General features: G+C 37.1%; 1 protein-coding gene across 1 annotated transcript in view; it reads left to right on the top strand.

Annotated features, from left to right (window-relative positions):
- Positions 1-3,517, top strand: part of EDNRA (endothelin receptor type A) — a 32,818-nt gene extending 29,301 nt beyond the window's left edge. Inside the window, exons 7-8 of the mRNA XM_066186513.1 lie at positions 261-369; positions 1,670-3,517. Of these exons, the coding sequence (XP_066042610.1) occupies positions 261-369; positions 1,670-1,810 (250 nt within the window). The 3' untranslated portion in view covers positions 1,811-3,517. The remainder of the gene's footprint in view (positions 1-260; positions 370-1,669) is intronic.
- The last annotated feature ends 15,402 nt before the right edge of the window (positions 3,518-18,919 follow it).

The following is an 18,919-nucleotide window of genomic DNA, read 5'->3' as shown; positions in this document are numbered from 1 at the left end:
CACCCATTTTCAGTGGTTTCAGTTTTAATGGGGTAGCATAATCTCAACAAATGTTGTCTGTCATCATTTCAATAATTTTGCTCTGGATTTTTTGAACATCTGTGAGACAGGTTATTATAGACACAGTATGGTACAAGATTAGATTGAGGGAGTCATGTAAGAGAGAATTAGTTTGTGTGACGGAAGAGGCTGTAACCACAAGAAACATGGATGCTTCTTAGTACCTGAACTGTTTAAATGTTTTTCTTCCTCTTGCCTAGTTTCTTGCTGCCCTTGGATTACATCAGCATCAACCTGGCAACCATGAACTCTTGTATAAATCCCATAGCTCTGTATTTTGTGAGCAAGAAGTTTAAAAACTGTTTCCAGGTAAGCCTCTCTTGATAAGATTTTAAGTCCCATTAACTAACTGTATTGAACCATTTGGCTGTTATCTGTTTTTAACAGCTGGGAGAAGAGGCATGCAGAGGAATGAAAGAATATAAATTGTGTGGTTTAGCAGCTGGCAGTTCACATAGCACATTTAGCGAGCTGAAAGTGAAACTATCCACTTTATCTGAAACACTAAACCAATAAAAAAGTTTGACTCAGTCCTCAGATGTGTAAACTGAGATAGACATGCTCTTGTAAATACTATTTATCTGCACGTGACATGCATGTGAAATAGAATTTGGCTGATAAAAATTTTCCACTCTCGATGACACCAAGCTGCCTGCATTAAACAATCTCATTAATGACTAAAATTTTCAGGCTTGAATACCAAATCAGGCACCTGAGTTGACTTTGGCAATTAAATACGCATTATGTCTTCTACCTGCATTTTCCAGTTCCTACACATGCAAACATATTTTAAGGCAAAAATAATTTCCTTGTGACAATGTCCCTCTGCAAGTCCCTGTCCACTTATTAAAGGCAACACAGGAAGCAAAAACATGAGAGTAAAGAAAGTAATGAAATGGAAGACTGAAATAGCTTTATCTGCAATGAAAAACAAAGGATGGGCCACTAAGCTTTAAGCCTGAGAACAGGCAGAATCCAAACTACTGAGAAAAATGTAAAGAATTATTAGACTTAGGGGAATACCTGTTTGTCTGTAGCCTGCTTCAGATTAACAAACTATTTTAAGGGAATGGTTTCACATGGTAAGTAAGAAGTCAGCTTCTATTCCTAACTGTGCAAAATGTTACACCTCAGTGTGTTCTCTGAACCTTTTCAGAAACAAATTTGTCTTTTTCTAAGATGTAAGAAGACACCTAAGTCATGGGCTGGGGAATTTTTCTTCTTTTCTCTTCCATGCAGCATGCTGTTCCCTAAGTTTGTCAAGTATAATGATAAAGAGGGGAAAAACAATCAGCTCAGTACCTAACAATATGTATTGAATTCTGTCAGTTATCAATCTATTTACCTTAGTCAAAAATTTTCCCTTTTCATACTGTGAAAGTTTTTTGTAAATAAGAGGCACAGGCTGGGCCTAATTTGCTGCCTTTGTGATGTTCAATCACAAGAATCATTTATGTCCTAGGATAAGAATGTCCCTGAATATAGCTAGCACTCCCTTCGGCCAGAATTATCTGTAATTTCTGAATGAGAAATATGGCTGGCAATCTGCATAGAACTCGGACATTTGTCTTAACATTTATTTATTTATTATTTTTGCTTTATTTTTCAGTCATGTCTTTGCTGTTGCTGCTCCCAATCTAAGAGTTTGGTGACTTCAGTGCCCATGAATGGAACAAGCATTCAATGGAAAAACCAAGAACTAAACAATCACAATACAGACCGAAGCAGCCATAAAGACAGCATAAACTGAAAATTAAGGATTCTCACACCATTTCAGAATGAAACAGGAAAAGTCACTACAAAGCTATTACAACAGGAAGCCCAGTGACTGTTTCATAACAAATTCAGACATATGCACCATTGTACCTAATTCTAGAGGTGACTGAGTAGATGGAGTGAGTGTAACTGTGATGTTCTGTGAATTGAGATCCACTGGATGGTAATTCTGCCTCTGAAAAGGATATGGATGTGATTATGACACAAAAAAACTGGCTTGAACTATACAGGTGATTTTGCTGTTCTGAAGCTGGCAGGAACTGTCCAGTGTCTTTGACTGGTACAATACAATCTTTTCTCCTGATTGCCACCTAGAATTAATCACTCTGGAACTTCTGAGAAGATATCAAAATGGAATCTATTTGTGACTATATTTTCCTCTCTGCCCATTTGTATTTTAAGTTCTGTTTCTGTGGTGGCTAAAGTCCAAGCACCAGGTTGTTTTGCATGTTTGTGTTTTTGCTGTTTTTCAGGTTTATGTTGGAAAATGTTCTGGTCCATGCCAGCGTTTTACTTACTTACATTGCAGTGGATTGGGACATTAGCTGGGCAGTTCACATTTGTAGCACTTCAGTATTGAAACATAGGAAGAGACCATTTAAACAGCATCAACATTTGGCACTTAAGCACAGATTAATACCAAAAAAAAGAGGTATTAGTAATACAGTACTATACTGTGTTATTTATTCTAATGCTCTGTACAAAATAAACATAATCTGTATCAGCGAAAAGAATGGAAGATGCTCACAGATGGGCACCTTACAATGTGTTTTTATTAATCTGACATGTTAATTCTTAAACTATATGAACCTTTTAATCTGTTTAAACTATAGCTGCATTAAATCTAAGTTGAAATGAAGGTCAGTGGAACACAGTGAAACATTATTAAAGCTGTCTACAGCGTTCTGAGAATATGGTTATTATCAGAGCAGCTGTACACTCTATTTTCACACTGTCAACATGAGGTTATAGTCAGAGTGAATGTAGAAATGTGGAAGTTGTTACAGCTGGATGTGCAGAAGGATATTTTGTGCCTTATTTCTTACAGAGTTCTCTGTCTTACACAACACTCAAAGATTTTAATGGGGTTTAATAGGTTATCAGCATTGTTAACCATACAGATGCCATTAAGAATATATAGAAACTATTGCTTTCATATATGTAAACTGATGATTTCCTTATTATTTCCCTCCATTAAGGCTACATGGCAAGAGATTCCTGGTTTGCCTATAAAAATTTTTAATAGGTAGCCATTCATTAAATGGTGGAACTCAGTAGTGTGGTGTCATATAATATGTCTCATGCACAAATCTGTTAGGCAATTTATAGCATCTTTTGTGTTAGGCTAAGAAGCAGTAATCAAAATTCCACAATTTGTTAAACATCCTTTTCATTTCCAGTGAAAGATGTAATCCTGCATAGTTTAATTTAAGAGGTCAAAATGTAAGTGCCTCCAGTGACTTCTGCTGCACAAGTTTCCCCAATGTTTACATTCACACAAATCTTCTGAAGTATATTTAAAAAAAGGTTCTTTAAATTGGTTTGTGTATTTTTTGTGTGCTTTTGTCTCTGTGACATATATGCGTGTATAAATACATATAAATCTATGTTCATATGTTATAAACCTAAATACAGTATTCTGACAGTGCTCTGTGGTAGTGCCTAAGAGCATGGTATGGAATGAGACTTGGCTGAATTTTACTTAACACATTTCATCCTCAAACTGTATCAGAAATCATAGTAAATGAGTGATGATGCTCTCCTTTGAGAAGATTGAGTTACTGAGTCTCTTTACATCCTGAAATCTTCCCTGCTGCTTTGACTGAATGTATCAAGATGATAAAGGTACACAGGAAAAAGACATGAGGAATAGATTTTAGTTGTAAATTGCTCCTTCTTTATTTCAAGGCAGGAGAAGGCTTTGTCTGCATTCCCCTTTTCCGCTCTTTACCTGCTTGCTAGATGAACCAAAAATTTTCATAGACCTGCAAACCAGTAGTGTGATTGCTCAGAAACAATATTTCTACCTGTCTACAAAAGACAGTGAGCAACAGAGACAATCTACGTCAGTTTAGGGTTCTTAACTTCTACCAAAAATGCCCCATCTGCCTGCAAAAGTTATGGACTGTGAAATGGGTCACTTTTATGATTTACAAGCACTGATGCAAACCGTGAGTTGTGAAAACTTAAATTTTTTTTTCCAGCACTGACATTTCCAACATCTATTGCCTTTAGCCCAAGAGCTGGCTCTGTTATGTGGCAGAAATACATTAACCTGCACACACAAATTCATTCTCTCCTCTTCTTCCCTCTGAGAATGGTAACTATTCCTCCTGGTACAGTATCTACCCTCAATTCTGAAAAAGCCGTCTTTCAAAAAGAACCAACAAAACTATTCCACAGTTTTGTGTCACACAGAAGCTGCTTTCTCTTTTACATCAGTACAACTTTCCACAAGCATCTTTCCATTCTCTCATTTTATAGATGTTTTTAATCCTGCTGTTTGCATTCATCTCAACTGAACCAAGCCTATCTTTTCTCTGCAGCTAACAGGGTCTCTTCCACAAGCTTCAGCTTAACTTCACAAACTTGTTGTCTGTTCATCATAATCAAAACTGTCACATTCATCTTTTTTTGTGGACTTCAGAATTCCCAACTTTTGTCAGACCACACAGTGAAAAATTTCATTGACAATCTCACTTCTTAACTTAATTTTAGAGTACATCTGTTCTCCTTGTTTTCAATATGCATTTTTTTAACTACCTCACTAAATATTTCCTCTTTGGTATATTTTATACTTATTAGCTTCAAGGATACAGCCTAGATGGGTTTTCACTTGTATCTAGGTCTGTATTTATTTACATATGAAACTCTGTGCTTCAGACCTGACCTAGCCAGCTCCTGTGCATTAAAAAAAGTCCTTATATAGTTCATCATAAATCTCACCTGAAAAAACCACTAGCTTGGCTCTGAGAAAAGATACTTACACTACCATCATATCTGAATATGTTTATTTTTGATTTTAATACACTCAGTTTCAGGTGTTTACCTGTCTGTCCCTCCATCCTTTCAAACCAACTGTCAACCCTCTGTCCAATATTAGTAAATTTTACAGAAGAGAGTTATCACAATTATGAAGGTACAGAGAATTTCACCAGAAGTGCAGGACAGCAGGAAGAACAAAATTCTACTTGTGCTCTTTGCAGAAAATTTCTGAAATGTGGTTGGTGCATAATAATAAATTCACTTGATAGAAAGGTGTTATAAACATTACAGATGCAGAAAAAGCCTTAATCAGAGCATGCAACTTGTAAGACATCTGAGAAATCAAACCACAACCTACAAATTCTTGGAAGCCAGTATTTCTAAGTTCCCTTGCTTGTGGAATCACTTGCTTCTTTTTATTTTCCTGCCTCTCTTTCATCATTTACATATTTACTGCAATCTTGTTACTATATAATTTGATTCTGTGAAGCCTTATGGGTTTCAGTGTGTGAGAAGATATGGTACAAATTCAAATTCTGCTGCATTTGTATGAACAGATGCCTGCCCAAATATCCCTGAGGCAAAGCACGCATTTTCATTAGAAGAAACACCGGGACTGCATGTTAACATTGCCGTGCAAAGTTTCTTCCACACAATCAGTGCTACAAAGTATTGTGTCAGCAAAGTATTCCTAATTTACACTCCTCATTCTTTCAATGATTAAATAAAGGCAATTCTCCAAAATCAGAGTAAAAGAGGACACTTAAAAAGTTTACACACCAGATATAGCTCTCAAGTTGCATAGAAAAAAAAAAAAAAAAAAAAAGAAACACCAAACCCAGGCATGTTTAAAATATGGCTCCAAAAGAAATACAGCTTATCATTAGTCCAAGTGTGGGAAACGAAGATATGAATTGATAAATAAATTAAAAAAAAAATTGGTCATCTCCAGTTTCTCTAAAGGAAGATGAAATTAATTGACCTCTACTGTCTCATCTAGAATCAGTTTTTCCCCTGTACAAACACCACTGCTTCTGAACCGAGCTGTCACTTGAGTCACAGCCTTGCAGTCCTGTTAGCTACAGCAGCTTATTATTACAGTAATAAAGCTCAACAGAGTAAGTGTTACAATTGGTAAGAAAAAAAAAAAAACAATCTGAACTTCAGCAGCACTCTGCCCACATTTCTGAGAGTAACTAAGTGTCTGCTCTGAAATCAATGATTTGGTGCCTCTCAGAATAAGGTCCTTACTTGAATCTCACAGTCCTTGGGAGCAAAAAGATTGAGAAGTTACCAACTCAAGCATCCAGAACAATTCATGAGCAGGACTTCCAAGCTCTCCAAGAGAACAAACCTCCTGTTACATGCTTTAAACAGAGGGGAAGATTGGAAATCCATCATTACAGCATTGTGCCATCCTGTAGCCACACTTCGTATTTATTGAAATATCTGTGTCTCAAGGTTTTTTGACTTTTCCCCTCTAAAATTGTTGTACAGTGGTCTCTTTGGTATTGCCTCTGAATAAAGTATACATTTGGATTAGCTTTCTTTCCAATATCTACACAGTGTTGATAAAGCATTTATTTCCAGATACAGAGTATATTCCAATATGGAAGCACAATTAAACCACACTACCAGAAAAGTCACAAATTTTTACGGTCAATTTTAAAGCAGAAAATTAAGAGAGTACTCTAGGGACAAATGACTACAGTTCAGTGCTACTAGTGGAAAACACATTGATTTTTTAATAGGTAAAGAAGAAACCATTCCACTTTTGCTAATTCAAGAAAGAGCAGGTGTTTACAAGAATAATGAGAAACTTCTTATTTCTCGAGCTGGAATAAAATTGTGTAAAGGAGATAAATCTTTATGCTCCATTATATAGAACACATCTAAATTCTGGGGATTAGGAAGACATAACTCTCCAATGCAAGAATCTTTGATTTCCCTGCAATGTTTCTCTAAAGTATTAGTTTCAAGACACACCTCATATATAGAGATAATTGTGAAGAAAGGGAGATGCTTACTGAGTTTGCCTTCTTGCACTGCAAAAAAAATCTTTGATTAACATTTTTTGTAATATCCAGCATGTTCTGGCTTTCCTGTACCACAAATGAACTGCAACAACAACAATACTGAGGACTACTCCAAAATCAAGCAATTCAGTGTTGAATCTGGTCCTTTTTATGACCATTTGTATATATTTGTATGAATATGTATATACATATAATTTGAGAATTTGCTTGGCAGAACCTTAAGCAGTGGTTGTTCTTCTATATAAAGTGCATTATTAATATAACCTCCCTCCAAAAAAATCTTCTCTTCCACTTATTTTAGCAGTATAAGACCTCAATCAAAATTAAAACTAGACAATAAAGTAATGTCAAGTTTCAAGTAGTAACCTGGGATAAAGTGCTGAACCTACTGACTTCAGCAAGACTGGGATTTCAGTCAGAATGTGTGATAGAGCCCATTGGAATGGTAACTATGGCAATGTGAATAAGCCCACTACAGCTAAACGAAAGAGAAACAAAAGATTATGTGGGCTTTGCATGAATAATTATGAAATTATCATCTCATATGTTCAGGTCAGGGAAGAAGCCTTGGCACACTTTGTTTCCCATAAAACCAGTTTAATAAATGAAGTCAGAGGTAACAGTGTTCACCCCTCACACCACTTCACCAACAGAGACAGAATAGAATAAAAGGAATATTGTCTTGCAAGGAGCAATCCTCATTGTAGAATACTGATATTCTGAAAATCCAAAGTATTCCCCTGATCCTGTCCCTCCTCCTGTCCTTCCTAAGAAATGCAACTCTTCCTTAAACCACTTATTGCACAGATATCAATGCTGCAATCAACGTCAATCAATATCAATCCATGTCAATGTCCTTATTGCTGTGTCCTCCTTCCTGTTCAGGCAAATATTGGGAAAGTACCACTGGCTGGAATATCCTCACACTATGTATCCCTGACATGTCTGCTGCAATTATGCAGATCAGTTTTACTGAACCAATTCTGGCCTACACTGAAATCAATGTGGACATATTATAGCATGAGCACATTGGTCTCGAAAACATAGTGATCCGATGCCAGAGGACTCATGGATCAATACTTATTACTGCAGGGGATGTAGCATACTGTATTCCTGAAGAATTCCATATGTACAAAAATATCTCTGTGGGAGCCTAGTCCGCTGAGTAGAACTGAAACCCCTTACAATTCTCTGATATTCAGGCCTTTGGGATCTGCCTCCTTTCAGAAAATTTCATGTCCTGTAACTGATAACATATTTAGCTGTTCTAGGGATGTATTTTCTAGGCTTTGGGAAAACACAGTTTGCTCTAACTAAATACTGTATGACAACTCTCATGTACAGACATCTCTACTTTGCAGTTTTTTTGCCACAGGGGTGAGATTTCATAAACATTTCTCCGTATGCAAATAAAACAATCAAGTAAAAAACTATGGAAAATGCCTTACATGTAAAATAATTAGATGTCACGAGAAAAGGAGCGCCTCTAACTAAGCCAACCTGACTCACTTCTTATAAAGATCCACTTGGTAATAGTAGATTACTTTTTTCCACGTTGAGTCTCAAAAGTGACTACAGATACCTAATTTAACATACTGCTTATGTCTTAGTTCAAGTGAGCCTACTTTGACTTGCCATGCTACCCACAGAACTGGTTAACAGTTCCAGATGTCTTAGCAACAATTTTTTACAGTGGGTGCCAAGATGGAAAATGGAAAGGAGTGACCAACCTAAACAAACAAAACAATACAATTCAAGAACAATTTTGAGCTCATCAGGGAGCTGAAAATCTATTCCAAATGCTGCTTTAACTGCCTGTTGTATAAATACTTTAATACTTTTTTCCCAAAACTATGCTCTGCAAAGTCATGGCAGCATAGGCTGCATAACAATGTAATAGAATGCTAAAAATGCAACTTTACAATGTTTAGTCCTACGAGTTTGATGACGAGCAGTGACCTGCAAGAAATTTTCAGTGTTAACTTCCTTATCCAAACTCTACAGAACCCTGAGAACTCTGCAAGTTCAAAGTATAAGAAATTGGAAGTTGAAAATTCCAATTTCTGTGACTTGGTGCTTACAGTTTGCCCTTGAAATCTTTTTTGTTATCTTCTCCTTCTCTCTCAGATCCTTTCTTATTGTTGACTTATCATTGCCAATAAGCAGGATGAATTAACTTATGCTCAACTCTTGACTGCTTTCACTTCTTCAGATTTTAGTGTTATCTGTGCCTAAAACAGGCCTAAAGTATTACTGCCCTGTTACAAAAGTTCCTATGTGAACATACTTTGAATTGTTCAGGTAGTTTCTGATGATGATCAAAATGTGACAGTTTCAGGGCAGATGATTATAGGAAACAGTGAGAAATTAACAAGGGAAAACCAAATAAAGATTGTATTGAAATGTGTTTTCCATCTTTAGGAATGGCTTTCTATCAATTTTCCACAACTGTTCTCTCAAAGCTTCTTTAGAATCATAATCAATAAAAAGATGAATGCTTCTGTTTCACATTAAGGAAGCAAAAGGTTTTATGCAGCCTTTACACTAAACTAGGAGTAGTAAACAGCGTTTTAAACTTTTAGATCTACACAATATAGAAGATTTTGATGTCTAATTTGCAATGGATTTGTTTCAGAGCTGCCGACCTACAGCTAGAAAGAGATAGAGCCGAAGTAATTTTAATCTAGATTCAGTATTTTTAATCCCACTATGCAGACAAAAAGTTTGGCCTAGAGAGCCCAAACTTTGCTCAGCAGCACAGCAAACGTTATGACATGCAACTGCGATTCATGGTTACAGGGACCCAAATGAACTAATTTAGAAATAGATCAAGTGTAGCTTTGGCAGTCATGATTTGTGTTACAAATTTTAAGAAAGGCTCAGAACACAAAACCTCTTCTGGATTCCAATTAAAAAATGTATTCTTTAAGAGGAATCTAACACAAATTAGCTTCTTGTCCCAAAACTTTCTTCTTACAAGAAAAAGAAAGAAAACCCAAACCTAAACCATTAGTTTTTATCTGTGGAGTGGCAGGAGTGCAGCATTAGAAATTTCACTAATATAAACACTGCTTAGAAAAAGGTCTTTCAAGTCAAATTTGAAGTGTATTAATAAAGCAATGTGTGAAATTTAACAGTATAGGAGTTTACAGCTCTTTCTCTATTGTTCATGAGCCAGAATAGCTGGAGAATTTATGTTTTAGAACAATCAGCCTGAAACCTTTTAGAAGTATTACCTCAAAAAAACCACAAAGGGATTCAAAAGATAAAGGATTTGCTACAAACAAATAAGTAAATCAATTTAATTTTATAATAACATCATGGAACAGATTAAAGCCTAAAAAGATAAATATAGACAGAAGATAAATGGCATCAATTTGTGAAAAAGGATAAGAATGCATCTAGAGAAGATGATCAGAAGCTACTCTCTAATGGGAAGATGGAATCATGGAAACAGACCTCCAGGTGACAGTGATCACCAAGTAAGTGATGTGTTTGTAATTGAAATGGCATCAAGAAAGAGAAGTGCAGTTTGGGATTAATACATGGAGATATTATGTGTCACAAGGTAAGGATTTAATTTGTGACTGTAGTGTGATTATGTGTGAAGTAATTGCATTCAGACTGCATAACTTTGATTCAGTTTTGGTAGCATACAGTTTAGGGAGAGAACAAGCCCATTTCTTGAGAGGCCCTTCAACAGCGAAAGTAATTGTTTAAGAAATCATACAGGAAAAAATTAACGCTATAAAAATAGATTCATTTAAACTCTCCATGTAAAATTAACACATTCCTGACCAGCTCTGATTTGTACATGTATGAGCTGTCTCTGTGCTAATGACAAAAAGGACCTAAAAACCTCAACTATTCTGAGTCAGACCTTCCTGTCACCCATGAGGATCCAAAGCAGGCTCCTAGGGAAGGGTGTAAGGACAGAATAAGGATACAACAATGCTTCCCTGGTAGAATGCCCAAGGCTTCACAAAACTGAGGTGAGAACTGGTACATTTTATCTTTTGGGGCAAAGTAATTATGTTCTCTTTACTCCAGCAAAGCTCACACTGAAGTGGAATTAACTGCTGGTTTACATGCTAAATGGTGTTCTTGGAGGTCAGTGGAACTTTGCCTGAGTGAGCAGGGTAAGGACCAGAAAATTAAATGGTGAGTCAATGTCTTCTTTCAGATATTGTCAGAGCGTCTTTCAGAACTGAGTTAACCATTTGACTCAAATGTTTTTTCTGAATTATGTGAAAGCAACTTCTAGCCAAATCCACAGGAGTGCTCACATGCACCTGGGAATGCTGGCTCAGAAAACAGGACCAAGCTTGTGATAATGATCCCCTGCTGCATAAATGATCGATGTGTATTGATGTATAAACACTCTATAAATTAACTGAAACAATCAGGTTCAGTGTTCCTTCCCACAACTGGAGTAGCAGCTGCACCACTGACTAGGAGTCTGAGGTGACTAATGAGAATCTTTTTGCTGTAGTTCTTTCTTTGCCACCTCCTGTAAGTTTCTTCTTGTGTCTAACTTTGTAGTTTGGAAGTATTTTCATGTGGTTATAGGTAAATATAAATATGGCTTCATGTCTGGCAAAATCTAAGTATCCTTGCATTAGAATAAGCACATCTAATTTATAAACAGTGTTAGGAATCATATTGGTAAGAGAAAAGCAAAATGTTAAACCAGTGTGAGAGACAGAACTGTACTTCTTGTATTTGTAAGAAATCCAAGGAAAAGTATTGCTGGGTTCATTCAGAGGCTAGCTTCTATATTGTACACATTTTGGAATCCTGTAGTGAAATGTCTCTTTGGGAATTGCACTACTCTTCTGTCCAGCACTCAAAGTTTATTAAAGTTTTGTGGGAAAAAAGCTGTTTGGCAGCATCCCAGTCCATACGGGTCTGAGAATGATGTGCCAGAAAGACTCGAGAGGCCTAAAAAGCCACTTTGAAATATGGAAAAGCTCTTTTTTTTTCTTTTTTTCTTTTTTTTTTTTTTTTCCAGGGGCCCAGTTCAGGGGGTTTCCGTCTGTTTCATGGATTTTTCTAGGCTCCAGCGCAGAAAAAAAAAGCCTCTAAAATTATCATGTTTAAACAAAAATGCTGGTTTAAAACAAAAATATTTGAGGTTATGGTTTTTACTGATTATTGAAAAACTGGGTTTTTTTTCCACTAATAGTTATCTATCTATTTGTAGATATTTAAAAATGTATTTAGTGTAAAGACTTTCTTTCAGTCACATCACTGTTTACGTGTTGGCAGGGATTAAAGTCCATTTGCATCTCCAACTCTTTGTGTTTCTTTATACCAACATTTCTCAACAAGTGAAGACTGTCTTCACGATGTTGTGCCACAATGACTGCCTGATCATAGACACAAGCGGGTACAAATACGTTTGCTAAACATATCCTTGCAAGGATAAAAGCACAAGCATGCATGTATTCTGGAAGGAAAAGCCTATTTATTTTTATTTTCCTCCTTTTTAGCTGTTTTTTCAGTCATTTAACAGACATTTCAGAGCATTTGAGTTTAAATTACTATAAAATTGCTTTTTAATTAAATTGTTTTAGGTGTTGAGGCAGGCATTGACTTGGTGGGAATAGGAGTTCTGAGAAATCAGAGCAGAAATGCAGGAGTTTTAGGTAATGGGTGCTATACAGGAAACTTCTCCATAAAATCTTCTTCCATTAATACTTGGAGCACTATTCTAATTTAATGAACATCACAGGGAGTTTTCCCTTTGACTTCTGGAGAAAAAGGTCAGGCTCAGACTATGTTTCTTGTCTGCTCATTTTAAGGACTGATCACAACCCTGGAGAGAAAGAGAGAACCAAGGCAAGAGAGAAAAGGAGGAAGAGTCTGGTCCTTCTGTATTTGACAGATCCCTATGGCTGAACCTGGGACAGATCTGGAAGAAGACAAAGCACTGCACAGCCAAGTACCGCACCATCTGATTTTCATCTGCATAATTGAATCCAGAGGTTAGGGTATTTATACAGAGCATGGAGGACATTTTTTGCATTTGGTGCACCCACAAAGTCATCATGTGGTACAAAGAGCAGACTAACATAAGCAGGCACTCACTGAGGAGCACTGGGTTCTAGTCCCAGTTCCTACAACTATTTTTGTACTTCTCCAGAACTGAATATTTCTCTATTTTCTGTAAATTTTCTCAGTAGTTCCTCTTTTTCACCAATAGTGCCATAACTGCAAGACTGAAACACTGACAGTGAATAGTGAGTATTTTCTTTGGAAAGTGGAATTGAAGAGGAGAAGAGAATCCTTCCAACGTTCCAAAACATCTTCTGCCTGCTGACTAAAGCATGGTCCAAAGGAGGGATTGGATCCTATGAGACAGACAAGGGAATTGAACCTGGACCTCATCCACATTTCTGTCTGTACTAAGCACAGAGCTTCCAGTCTGAAGGGAAATATTTTTCCACTGTGGGGCCAGCATTTTCAGAGCTCCCCTACTGGATTGAACTGTCTGGGGAGACATGCAGAGGAATGTCTCATTTCTGGACACCTACTGGGCATTAGCCTGAGTTAATTACAAAGCTGCTCAGTCCTATTAGGACGTAAGTACCTTTGAGAGGATGAATGAGCACTGCTGGAGTAAAAAATGCACCTCATCATGAAAAAAAGCCGGTGCTTCCACTCAACCTGATGAACCTCCAGGGTTTCATGGCAGATGTGTAAACATTTTTAGGACTGCAATTTTGATCCAGAGCATCTAAATTCCACCTGACCTGAGCATCAGTTGTTTATGACCTTTTCTGGGCCTCATCCCAGATTAGAATCCACAGCTCAGAAATAATCACAATATCTGCATAATGCTGATTTTCAGAACGATTTATAAATATTAAGTAATTAATCTTCATATTGCCCCTGGGCAAATATTTCCATTTTATACACAAAAAAATTGTGATAAATTGCCATAGGCTACAATAGAGTCAGTATTAGAATGAGAATGGAGGAATTCCTGGCTCTCAGACTAGAACTTAGTTCATGGCTCCCAGAAGGAGAAAAAAATCCTGCTCTTCAGAGAGAAGAGTGGTGCTGTTGACAGGTTTTAATTGACCAAGGCCTTTTTCTTTTAAAGTGGTTTATGTTTTAGACTGGGGATCTTTCAGAGTATACACAAAAGTTTGCAGCACTACTTTTCAGTTCTAGTAGACTATTAGCAACACTGATGGGTAAAAAACTGAGAAAACAAGACCAAAACTTACTTTCAGTATAACTCAGTTGTCATCTGAAGTTAGAAAGGAATGACTGGAAAGACTAAATTCAATATTATGCCAGCCTGATGCATCAGTTAGACAATCACTCAAATTAAAGAAAAGGCTCATTAGATGACTTAATCACTACCACTGGACACACTGTCTGTACTACACTGACATTGAAGTATTTTAGGAATCTTTAACATTTTAGTCTCCTGCTTTGTTTTTTAAGACGGAAAATCCAGAAGAAAATTAATAGGAGGATTCTTTCTTCCTTTGTTGCTGAAGGAATTCTAAAATTCTGGGTGCTTGCAAAAACTGCTCCTGGCAGGAAAGGACTGTCAGCTACCAAGGCCTTCGTATCACATTCTAGGTTTGAACAGTTCAAAAAAGTCCCTTCTCTAAGTTCTCTTGCACATCTTATCAATCTTCTTTATACATACACTACTAAAGTGTATGTTGGCCATTGTAAAGTTGCAAGTGCTGGAAAATTCCTACATAGGAAACCATTTCTAGGCTAAAGTACCAAAACCGATAAATGTCACTACTACTGAAATGACAAAGCACAAGCTTTACCAATGGTGCATCAAATATTTCCATCATATCACTTTTCAGAACTTACACCTTGGTAAATGTACATTGTTTTACACCCAGTAATACAGTATAGCAGTTTAAATCCACAAATCTAAGTTGAACACTGTTTGATACATGTTTACCTTCACAACAGACAAAAAGACCAAAACTACAAGTAGTTCACTATATAACATATTTCCATTTTTTTTTTCTTGTGTGTGTGTAAAAATGTTACATTTATTGCTCATGTGTTATATACAGGAAGTCTTTGCACAGAGATTAGACCTTCCAACAAAAACTTCCAGCTGTAGAAGTTCTAATGTTAGATATTGAGTAAATTTAATATGGCCATGGCTGTGACACTCCTTTGGGAAACTCTCACTTCAAGCATGCCAGCTAAGGATAGCTACATGACAGGAAAATTTGCCTATCATCCAACCATGCCTTTTCCTACAAAATCCTGTATTTTGAACTTCTCTGAAATCCCCAAATGAGAATATTATGGGGATTATGTTTACCTCACACTTGATAATTCTGAAATTTCAGTTTCTTAAATACCAGGGCTTCAATTTTAGGCCGACAGCACATCCTAGTGGGTAGTCACACAATTCCATGGCTTTTAAACTACACTTCAGTCACAGCTGTGTAAATACTCTTGTGGCATCCTTCTGTGCATGCAATCTGTTTCCTGCCTTATATGAAATAACAAAGAAATGAAGTTAGGAGTTTGGAAGTATGTGCCAATTAATAAAACTGAGATAATTCAGGAACACGGAAGTCTTTACAATTGGTTCCATATATCTTTTAAGCAAAAAACGTGTTTCTGGATATGCATAACTTTAACCAATTTTAGGCAGAACATACAATGAACAGTGGTGTAGTTTGTTCTTTTGCATTCATTTGCCAATGGGAAAAAACTTCAGTGTCATCAGGGCAGCTTTACTTGGGAAATACGAGCTAAGTGATATGTGCATATTGCTGAGTACTTGGCTAATCAATAAAAGGATATATCTACTCATCAGAAATGCATCTATTACAGCACTTTAATGAGAAGCTCTGCACGTCAAGCATGCAGCACAGTCAGAGAGCTGTCTGTTGAAGCAGACAAAAATCAAGAGAAAATGGAAAGGAAATGCTGTTTAACTCTGTACACACATTTTAAAACAGTCCCATTTAGAGATTTTTAAATGACTTCATCTGGGGAGGGTTGTGGAGCAGGGGATACGCACATGGAAATTCTTCAAGGTATTTTCTCCCAGGTACAATTTTGCATAGCTGCAAAACCTTTCAGCATATTTCTCACTTTCTGGTATTGTCATATTAATAACATGTATTTTCCATAGGAAAGATGAGGTGACGTGTGCCTCTTAAATAAGCAGGTCTGTGAATAGAATGCTGTATCCTTAACAGACTCCATAAGCTGAATTTTGGTGAAAGGGGCGTTTGGGGTGACATGAGGAGCGCCTATGAACTCCATAATTGTGTAGGCAGGAGAAACAGGCTGAATGGTGACCCTCTTAATCTTTAAAGCTTCCTGAGGAGGAGAAATAGAAAGGGAGGTGCTGATTTATTCTCCCTGGCATCCAGGGAGAGGACAGCTGGGAATGGTTCAAAGCTGCATCAGGGCAGGTTTAGACTGGACATCAGGAAGCATTTCTTTACCAAGAGAGGAGTGAAACACTGGAACAGAATTCCTGGTCAGTTGGTTGATGCCCCAGGTCTGTCAGTGTTTCAGAGGTTTCTGGACAAGGCCTTTAATAACATACTCTAATTTTTGGTCGGCACTGAAGTTGTAAAAGAGATGATTGTTGTAGGTCACTTCCACCTGAAATAATTCTATTCCATTCCATTCCATTCCATTCCATTCCATTCCATTCCATTCCATTCCATTCCATTCCATTCCATTCCATTCCATTCTATAATTTGCCTGCTGAACATCTGTAATAATCAGCAGGAAGCACACTTCTGCAGCAGAACCTGATACCATGAAGGAAGAAAGGCAATGACCCTTCTGTCCTTGGGTTCAAATATTTCTTTCCCCTTCTTGAATCAGTTTCAGTTTTTCCAGGGCAATTTTATCACCTGATAAAATTTTGGTATTTTGTTTGTGGTTAAAGTGTTTAAAATCATTATATGAGAGAAACAGATTTTCTGCTACTTATATGCGGCTTTTCCAAAGTCTCAGAAATCAGAAATCAGTTAAAAAGATCCCCATTTTTTAAGTTCACGGTCTTCTGCTGCCTCACACTGCCAAATGCTAACGTCTTAATTAGGCTGAGAGGAAAAGCTGCCCAGAAATAGTCCCTGTGCCCCACCTACAGGCGAATCCATCATTCCCTGTAACGCTGTGCAGGTCTCAAAAATTCTCTCCTGAGAAGTGGAGTGAAAGAAGGGAGAGGCTCCAGCACTCAACATTGTTAGCAACCCAAGCTGGGTACATACACTGTGTTTTAAAGCTGTAGTTGCAAGGTGAGAGACAACAGAGGGGTTTTTTTGTCAGTCCCCAAACATTTCCTAAATGAGCATCGACAGTGACTGTTACAGCAGGTACAGCCTAAGCAACAATACTGCCCACTTCTCTACTGGGCCAGATTATTTTCTGGAGTAATTTCCATACCAGAGTTCAGGAATCCTTACTGTAAATAAAAGTTAACATAAAGAATTCTCAGTAAAAATCTATTAACTCCTCAACAGAAGGACACGTAATAGGTAAAGGAGAAAAGGTGCTCTTCAGGTAATACTATTTGCTATAAGCAAATATATTTTTATGCTTAATGGAATATTTTTTAGTTGGAAGGGACCTCTGATTATGGTCCCCATGACAGTTTTCTTTCTTCAAAGATGATGGGGTATGGGAGGGATGTGTTCCTATAATCTTTGTCAGAGCTGGAAAATTTTATTGTAGAGGTGCAGAATTTTATTGTAGAGGTGCAAAATTTTATTGAGCAGCAACTTTTTCCACCATATTTTGTCACCATATTATTATGGCAGCAATTTTATTCCCATGACATAATCCGAATGGTAGAGGTTTGAATTGACCTGTGGAGGAGGCTAAGAAGTCCCCAGCTAATTAAGATGCACAAATCTGAGTGACCAAGAAAACAAAAGAAGCTGCATCTAAAGTTACCACCCAAACTACTGCTTACAGATGCTTCTAGATCCAAAACCCAGTCACTCTCTTCCATGATCACCCCCAAAAGAAACAAGGAAGTAATCTGAATGCAGTGGCAGCATTTCTGTAACAAAGACCAATTTAACTGGTGACAGCCCTCTGACAGAGAAATAATGATGGAAAGGAAAAAAAAGAAATAGAATCGAGTTTTAAACTCTCATTAAGATTTAATAAAATGAAATAAAAATGCTCTGGAAAGGTTGGTGGTGTGAGTAAGAGAGGAGAGTGGATTGATCAGGTGTTTGCTGTTGGATGTGATATCAAAGAGCTGACAGTAAGACCACCATAACTGAGGGGAAATCTGTGATTTTTCACTGTATGAGAATTTGAATTGAATCCTTACTGTCCGCCTCACAGGGAAATTATGATCAGGCAAGAGGGCCAGCCTGGTTATCACTACGCATCTGAGTGCATAACACAAAGCAAGATGCATTTGAGCGTAACACAAAGCAAGAACAAAAATGATGAAACCTATGAAACAAATGGCATACAAATAAAAATATAATTCATGAATAATAAATACCACACAGTTTTCCAGCCACAATTATAAAACAATCTACTTTTTTTGCCATTTTAATTTAGTAAATTTTTTATGGGCTTCCATATGCTAAGGAATAATTCCAGTTTATTATATTTCAACATAACTCTCCTTTAAATAAATTTGAAATTCATGAGAGCAGAATGTACATAATGATTGACACCAGCAATAACTCACATCAGTCTTTCCAGTAGCAGGGAATGCTGCTAGTACAACTGTTACCTGCAAGTTCTGGGGAGTAGCTTTGTTACTTTCTCTAATATTAGAAGCCGTAATAAGTTAGAGAAGGTAAACCCTGTCGACTTGGTTTTTACCAATATTTCACAAGCAGCTTCTCGCTGAAAAGCAGGAAGAATGTGCGTGTTCTGGAGATGGAATTAGTGCTACACAGTGCCTCTCGCTCCCTGACACGCCATACAGTGCTTGGGAAACTGACCCCCTCTCTTAGATGTCAATTACAACTTTCCCACAGAAATAACATCCTGTCCCTTAGTACCTCTTCCTTCATGCCGGTTCTTCCAGCACGTTTTAGTGACGCCTCAAAGTAAACTCT

Source organism: Chamaea fasciata, unplaced genomic scaffold, assembly GCF_029207755.1.
Source record: "Chamaea fasciata isolate MVZ Bird 193981 ecotype frontalis unplaced genomic scaffold, bChaFas1.0.hap1 SCAF_6, whole genome shotgun sequence".
NCBI lineage: Eukaryota > Metazoa > Chordata > Aves > Passeriformes > Sylviidae > Chamaea > Chamaea fasciata.
The sequence above is the reverse complement of the archived record's forward strand: the minus strand, read 5'-3'. Positions and strand labels throughout refer to the sequence as shown.